The sequence below is a fragment of the Oratosquilla oratoria genome, chromosome 30 (assembly GCF_046742065.1).
Source record: "Oratosquilla oratoria isolate Oo_2021 chromosome 30, ASM4674206v1, whole genome shotgun sequence".
Taxonomy (NCBI): domain Eukaryota; kingdom Metazoa; phylum Arthropoda; class Malacostraca; order Stomatopoda; family Squillidae; genus Oratosquilla; species Oratosquilla oratoria.
Window position 1 is genome coordinate 45,206,370 of NC_134806.1, and position 9,091 is coordinate 45,215,460.

At 38.0% G+C, this 9,091-nt stretch overlaps 1 protein-coding gene across 1 annotated transcript in view; it reads right to left on the reverse strand.

The window, feature by feature from the left end:
- Window positions 1–6,964: 6,964 nt before the first annotated feature.
- LOC143041316 (uncharacterized) overlaps window positions 6,965–9,091 on the reverse strand; it is a 52,890-nt gene continuing 50,763 nt past the window's right edge. The window contains exon 12 of the mRNA XM_076213138.1: window positions 6,965–7,158. Within this exon, the coding sequence (XP_076069253.1) occupies window positions 6,965–7,158 (194 nt within the window). The remainder of the gene's footprint in view (window positions 7,159–9,091) is intronic.

Below are 9,091 nucleotides of genomic sequence, written 5' to 3' on the forward strand. Positions count from 1 at the left end.
AACCTAGTGGACCCCTAACATACTTCTCAGGCACCCCATCTCAAACACATTCCAAACTCCTTCTCTCTTTCTCTCTCTTATGTTCCACGTTTCTGCCCCGTGCAGTGCTGTCGGCACAATCACTCCTTCATCACAATCTCCTCTCTAGCATCCACTCCCAAATGTCTATTTCTCATTATACTTTCTAATCCACCAAGGCATTTACTTACTTCTCTCAATCTAACATTCTAGCCCCTCCACCTCCACACCACCCTTTCCTGCCACATGAGTCGCCACCCCAAGTATCTAAAGCTATTCACTTCCTCCAGTCTCTCTCCCATAATACCCACTTTCATTTTGCTGCTATACTCTCTCAATGTACATGTTATCACCTTAATTCTACCCACATTTATCTTCAACTTCCTTCTTTAGCACACCTTCCCAAATTCCGTCACTTAAACTTACTCAATAACCCTCCTCTGGTCCTGCCTACAAAGCGCAGTGGTTCCGTACAGCAAACAACTGGCTTATATCCCACTTGTCTCCATTTTCTTTAACCATCTCCAATCCTTGGCCCATTACCCTCTACGTATTGCATCTCACACCTTCCCATCATGTATTAAATTGAACAGCCCCAAGGCGACATAACACATCCCTGACGAAGTCCCACCTTTACCTCAAACCCTCACATCTCAATTTCCTAACTCCTCTAGGCACACGCTCTAACTACTCTCGTAAAAACTTTTGACCTGCTCTTAACAGCTTTCCTCCTATCCCATATATATGCAATACATCCCACAGCGCTTACTTCCTTGTCTACCCTACCCATAAGCCTTTTTCCAAATTCATAAAAGCCCAAACAACATCCTTAACCTTCTTTCCTAGATCTTTCTCACATATATGTCCCTTACCACATAAAATCTGAATCTAACGCCAACCTCTACCTGTCCTAAACCCTCCACTGTTCCTCACCAATTATTCCCTCTGTTCCTCTCCCTAAAACATCCTCTCAATCAAGACCCTCTCATAAACATTCCCAACTACACTTATACTGAATCCCATCTGAAACTACTACACTCAACATTTGTCCCCTTTTCCCTTGTAAAAAATGGAAATATAACAGGCACTCCTCCAGTCCTCCGGCAACTCTACCCTCTCTTAACCAAACATTATAAAATAACTCACCAGCCAGTCCACCATCACTGTAACCTCCTTTTTTCAGGACATTCTGCATGACATCCATCCAACCCAACATACCATTACCTGCTCTCATAGCAAACACTCACACACGCCCCCCCCAAGAACCGTCAAAATAACACTACAAATACCTATTAATGCCACCACACAAATACTTCTCCCTCTCTTCCTCCACAACACACCAATATACCATGCCCCGTCCGGACAACATATTCAATAACCGCATCACTCAACTGGTCCATTAACACACTAAAAGACAACCACACTGCTGCATGCCAGACCCCTCTGATATCCACCCTTCTGAATCCTCTCACCCTCGATAGGACAGACTCCAGCTGGCCAGGCTGTGATGCGGGAACGATCCAGCCCTTCTAAGCTACCAGAAGAGACTGGATGAGCTGAAGTGTGGACAAACTGACCATGAAGCCACTCACCCCATACTATTCAACACATAATGGAAGAGAAGACTGCATTGTACAACCACCACGCACGCAAACAACACAACGTACACTTTATAAAGGGTTTGTGGGAAAACCCCGTTCCGGCCGTGGCATTCCCTTGGGGACGACGGGGGGATCTGCTCTGGGCAGACAGTCTAGGGAACAACAAAGAACAACCTCCTCTCATCATCTTATCAACTGCCTTCACTTCATATTTCCTTATTTCTCCTCCATCTCCATCACTCATTCACTTGTTCAATTTTTAGTGCTTCCCACCTAGCAACTACCTACTCCCTCCTTTCCTCTTTCACATTGAGCAACTCTCTAAAATGCTCTACCCACCTTCCTCTCACTGCCTTCTCTTGCCATTATCATCTCTCCATCTGCACCTTTTACCTTTTCTTCTCTACTTTATTCGCCACCTCTTCCTCTTTTAATTTTCTTTCCTCAAAACATCTTTTCATTACTTTACAAACATTTTCTGTCATACTCATACCCCATTTCACATCTGCTCTCCTCATTTGCTTCCAGTTATCTTATGCCTTTACTTCTCTTTTCTTTGTACCTTCTCATATGACTACCCTCGTCCTATTTTTGTAACCAATCCGTGAAAGCGCGCTTCTTCCTCTTCTACAGCCCTTCTTTGCTTCCTCATCCCACCCACTCCGCCTTACCCCTTCCTTCTATACATCCTTCCGCCCTCCTTGTTCCACACAACCATTTTTGACACATTTTTATGGACTCCCTTCTTGAACCTTCCCCATCCCTCCTCCGCATCCTAGTTCTACTCTTATCCTTCACTCCCTCCACTCCTCTCGCAGCTTCTTCCTGTACTCCTCCTTTTCTTTCTCATGTTAAGTAGTTCACTCTAAGCACATCCCTTATATAGCAGATGAAATATTTATCTAATTATACATTGTGTTATATTTTTATTTTATTTTATTTATGTAATTGTTCTTATCTACTTATTTCTTCGGTAAAATTGATTAATATTCTTGCTCTTTTGTATTTGTATTATATCTAATTAATTAGGTTTTATTTGTTTATGTATTTGGTTTGTGTATTTATTGTATTTTTATGGTATTTGTGTATTTATGTATTTTGTTTGTTATCTATGTATTTGTTTGTTTTAATCTCTTTAGTTGTTTATTTATCTCAACAAATGTTGTAGATTAATCTTTATGCTTATGTTTTACAACTTCTTTGTTTATTCAATCTGCGCCATTATCTAATCTCTAAGACCTGATATGAAGATGAAATGTCGACGTGCCCAGGTATATAACACAGGAAAAGGGAATATTATTATCATCATTACTATTATTATAATTACTTATTGTTATCATCATTATTAATTGGTTATTCATTATTATTTTTCATTAAGATTACTTACCATTTAATGTTTATCATTATTATTATTGTTGTTATCATTATTATTATTATCATTATCATTATTGTTATTTATTTATTATTATTAATATTATTACTAATTATCATTATTGTTATTATTATAACTTATTATTGTTATTTTACTTATTATCATTATTATGAGGATCATCATCATGTATTATTATTCATTATTCTTTTTATTGTTGTTATTAATATTGTTATCATTATTATTACTATTATTATTATTATTATTATTATTGTATGTTATTATCATTATTATTATTATTATATTATTATTATGATTATATCATTATTGTTATATTTATAATTATTATTGTTATTATTATCCATTATTTGTGTGGTTCATCATCATTATTATTCATCATTATTGTTTTTTGTTATTATTATTATTGTTTATTGTTAATTATTAATTTATTTATATTATCATTATTACTATTACCATTGGATATTGTTATTGTCCATTATTATTAATCATAAATTATTATTAAATATTATCATTATTATTATTATTATTATTATTATTTCATTATTATTCATTATTATTATTATTATTATTATTATTATCAATATCTATAATAAAAATCGTCACTTTTTTGTAGCCTCTGAGGCCAAAGTATAGAAGCGTTGGTGAAATATAAATTCCAAATCTATAAAGAGCACCCTGGAATTGAAGAGAGAAAGAGGTTAGACGCTTCGGTCTATGGTTTGGCGAGGGATTCTCTCTTTACTCTGTCTCAATCTCTCTCATCCTCTCTCTCTCACGTCTCTCTCTCTCTCTCTCTCTCTCTCTCTCTCTCTCTCACTCTCTCTATCTATCTCTCGACCACGGCGTCTTTCGTGCCGGGGACAATGGGCCGTGCCTGGACCGCTAATGCTGAATTTGTGGGCTTTTGGTGCCCTCAGAGAGCTGAGAGGGACGGCAGGGTGGGGGGGATGAGAGAGAGAGAGAGAAAGCTTTTATCTTTTTCTTCTTATGTTTTTTAACAGTTCTAATAGTTGCTGGTGTTGTTTATTTAATTTATTTAAATTGTTTTTATAGTATTCTATTTTCGTTTATTTATTTACTTCTTTATTTTAAATTATCCTATTTTGGTTTATTTACTTTTGGCTTAAACAGTCAATAATTGTTTGTTTGTTTGTTTGGGTAATGCATTGTGGCCTGCATCCTTATACATACATACTAATATATATTATATATATATAATATAATAGTATATCATTAATATATATGAAATCATATATATACTGTATATACACATATATATATATATGTATATACATACATATATATATGTATATATATTTACAACTATATATAAATATATATATCTAAATATATATATATATATATATATATATATATATATATATATGTGTGTGTGTTTGTGTGTGTGAAGTGTGTGTGTGTGTGTTTGTGTATGTGTGTGTGTGCGTTTTTTGTGTGTGTGGTGAGTGTAAGTAATTGGGTTTAAATCTCTATTCTGTTTCTTTATTTACTCATTTGTTTTATATTATTCTATTTTGTTTATTTGGCCATGGCCAGAATGTCTAAAAGAAGGACGGTATAGTGGATGGTGGTGGAGTGGCTGGTGAAGATTTGAAGTTATTTAATGTTTGCTGGAGATGAGGGTTAGAGTGCCGGAGAACTGGAGGAGTGCCTGATGTAGTTTTTCCACTTTACAAGGGAAAAAGGGGGACCAGTGTGGTGAGTGTAGTAGTTTCAGAGGAATTTGCCTGTTAAGTGTAGTTTGGGAAGGCTTATGGGCGAGGATCTTGATTGAGAGGATTAGGAGAGGAAACATAGGGAGTAATTGGCGAGGAACAGTGTGGATTTATGACAGGTAGAGGTTGCAGTAGTAGATCAGATTTTTGTGGTAAGACAGATATGTGAGAAAGCTTATTAGGAAAAGGTAAGGATGTTTTTTGGCTTTTTATGGCTCTGAAAAAGGCTTATGACCGCGTAGACAGGAAGGCACTGTGGGAGGCTTTTGCGGATATACGGGATAGGAGGAAAGCTTCTATGGCAGCTGTTCAAGAGTTGTTTTAACGAGAGTAGTAGAGCATGTGTTGTCAGGATTAGAGCATGGATAGAGATGTGAACGGTTCGAGGTGTAAAGGTGGGACTTCGTCTGGGATGTGTTATGTCCCGCCCTGGCTGTTCAACTTATAATACGTGGAGGATGGGTGTGGTGCAAGCGGGTTAATTCAAGGGTGGTGGGTCAGGGACAGAGAGTGGTTAAAGAAAATGGATGGAGAAGAAAAGTAGGGAAGGCGAACCAGTTGTTGTTTGCGGGGACGACACTGCGCTTGTAGCAAGGAATCAGAGGAGGGATTGAGGGAAGGTTTGGTGTGACAGAGTTTGGGAGAGTGGTGTGATAGAAGAAAGTTTGAAGATAAATGTGGGGTAAAAGTAAGGTGATTGAGAATTGTACAAGGGGTGTGAAAGTGGGCAGCAGACTGGAAGTGAGCATTAAGGGAGAGCGACTGGAGGAAAGTGGGATAGTTTTAGATACTTGGGTGCGAATGTGGCACGGAAAGGGTTGGAAATTGGTGGGAGGTAGAAATGTAGATTGAGAGAAGCGAGTAAATGCCTTGGTGGAATTAAAACAAACGTGGTAATGAGAAATAGACAGCTGGGAATGGATGGCTAAAAGGAGATAGTATGAAGGAGTGATTGTGCCAATAGCACTGTATGGGGCAGAAACATAAGAAACCATAAGAAAGGAAGAGAGGAGTTTGAATGTGTTTGAGATGCAGGTTGTCGTGAGAAGTAAAGATGGGGGTTTAACTAGACTGGATTAGAGTGAGAAACTGAGGAGGTGAGGAGGTAGAACAGGGGTGGAAAGGGAGTTGGGGGAGATAGAGGTGGATGAAAGACTATTTTGATGGTATTTTGGGCACACGGAAAGATCATGGATGAAAAGAAAGAATAGTAAAAAGAGGCTATGGAAAGGCAGATGTAGAGGGAGTGAACATGAGGGGGGCGACCTCACAATGAGATGGGTGATTTGTGGTGAAAGGGGCTTTGGGGAAAAGGAAAGGTCAGTTAGAGGCAAGAACGAGGAAAGGACAGATGTACAGGGGTGAATGGAGAATGGATGGGGGGGGGGGGGGGGGGGGGGGGGGGGGGGGGGGGGGGGGGGGGGGGGGGGGGGGGGGGGGGGGGGGGGGGGGGGGGGTGTATATGGATGGATGTTGATGATGCATGAGGTGGAATGGGTGGGGGGATGGCGGGGTGAGGTAGTATGTGTGAGCAAAATTTGACCCAACCCGAAGGATTTCTCCCCCGTCTACATTCCTTTTATGCAAGGTGGGGGACGGAGAGGGGGAGTACGCCGATTTAATGAAGCAGCTTGCTGTGGAGGTGTGCTGTCTGTCTTGCGACAGCTGCCCTCTCCCGAACCCAGCGACAGTGGACAAGGTGTGCAGGGATGACCCGTCATCCAGGAAGTGCTTAAGATAGAGAGGGAGGGTGGAGGGGAATGGAGTGTATTTTTAGGGATGGAATGAGGTGGGAATGATTTTAATAGCCTTTTCCTTTTTGGCTACCCTCCCTTGTAAGGGGGAAAAAGCCTTGGTTTAAAGGTATGTATGGGATCATATTATATATATATATACTATATATATATATTATAGTGGTATATATATATATAAAAATATACTATATGGTGTGTGTGTGTTGTGTGTACATATAATCAAATATTACTATTTATATGTATGTATATATACATATATATATACAATTTATATATTATATGATATATATATATATGTGTGTGCGCATGTTGTGTGTGAGGATGTGTGTGTGTGTGTGTGTGTGTTTGTGTGTGTAATTGGGTTTAATCTCGTAGACTAAAAAAACTATAAACTATACAAATCCATAATATAGATAGAAACTGATAAAAATCAATTATATAGATAAATAAGTGAATAGATAGATATTATGCTAATATAGAAGTATACGAGAGTATAATAGAATGTTTGTGGTGATGGTAATACAGTACAACAAATACCCAACACTGGAGGTACCGGTGGCTCGGTAGCTGGCATTCCATCCCCGGAGACACACTGCAACTGTCCCACACTGTGCCAGATTTATACAAATTGTCCAGTCGTACAAATTGTCCCAATCGTCCTATAATAACAATTGTTAATTACCAATAACACACCTCATAGAAGATATTGTTATATACAAAGCCCCAAACGCACATTGGGACAGTTTCAAATTTCCTTTCTAGTTTGATGAAATTGTTTACAAAGTTCTAGTAACTCAGTCTACTAGACGACTAGATACGGTCCACACTAGCCTCCATGACAGCAAGTCCTGCCCATCTGTGTTTTTTTTTTTTCAAGTTATGTCGTTATTTTCTTGCATTATTCATGTGTTTCCCTATTTGGTTTCATCCTACAATTTATTGTGGTGTTATTTTATTTATTATACTAGGTTATTTAATTTTGGTTTTACTATATTTTGATGATTATTTCTATTTTTCTATTTTGTTTTATATTATTTAATTTTCATTTCATCACATTTCTGTTTATTTAATTTTATTTCATTATATAATATTTTGCTCATTATGTCATTTATTTTATTTTTATATAATTTTATACTATTTTTTTGCTTTCATATATATGTACTATATATATATATATATATATATATATATATTTATATATATATATACTGTATATACATATAGATTATAATTTAATTTCTATTCTAATTTGTATTTATATCATATTAATTTTCATGCTTCAATATTCCTTTTATATTCCTGTTATAATAATTGATATTATTTCAGGAGTTTATTTATCTTTTGTATATTTGTTTCATAATGTTGTCATCTTATAATGATTTCATGATTATTTCAAGTTTTATTTTTTTCCTTATACTGATTTTTTTCTTTTATAATCACATAATTTCATTCATATATTGTTTACCTACAAAAGTTATTATAAATTTATTTTCTGTTTCTCCGACTTCAACTCACATTCAATAACTGAAAACAATCAACAGACGACACTTGAAGAACAGTAAACAAGGAAAATCCGTGACGACACGTAAGGAATAATTCAAAATAACAGAAATAAATAATTAGAAGAAAGTAGAAAAAATAATAATGGATTGACGTAATAAAGAAGAAATAGATTATAAGTAAGTGAATATATATTTATATATCTTATTAAATATATATATATAAATAAATATATATATATATATATATATAATATATATATATATATATATATATATATATATATATCGGAGACCGCCTTCAGGTACTCACAGTAAACGCGCCTCCTCGGGGTGTTAGGTCCTCCTTCTGGGGCGTCCCACGGCGTCGGCAGGATCCTCCGGAAGAACCACACTTGAAGAAGGCCGGGCGAAGACCACCTGACGCAGGTGTGACCGAGGACCTGGCACCTCGAACGCAAAAAGGTAACCACTCGGAGACCCGTCACCTCGAACAGCGAACACACACAGGGGCGGTGACCGCTACGGAGGAGGAGGAGGAGGAGGAGGGGCGGTCCTCTACTGCCGCAGCAGAGACACGAAGACCTTCCTCGTCTCCGTCCACTCGCCAATTGAGATCCTCCGGGCTCGAAACCGAAAACTCCCTACTCCTCCTCCACCCTCCCTCCTCTTATCTCTCTCCTTCCTCCTACTCCTCCGTCGCCGCCTTCTTCGCGCCTTTCTATCCTCCTTCTCCTCCTTCTCCTCACCTCCTCCCGCTCCTCCTCCTCTTCCTTCCTCTCACTCCCCCTCCCCTTCTCCTCCTTCTTCCTTCACCACCTTTTCATTCTTCTCTTCCTCCTCCTTCTCCTCCGTCACCCATCCTCCTACACGTTTATCTTCCTCTTCTTCTTCCTCGATATCTTTTCGACTTATACTCGATTTTCCCTTTGTATTTATTTCCCCCCTTTCTTTTCCCCCCCTTCTTCTCTCCTCCTCGTTCTCCTCTTTCTTTCCTCCATCTTAACACTCTTTCTCTTTTCTTTATCTTTCTATTCGTCGTTCTAAATCTCCCAATTCTCTACCTTCCCCCCCCCCTATCGTTGCATACTAC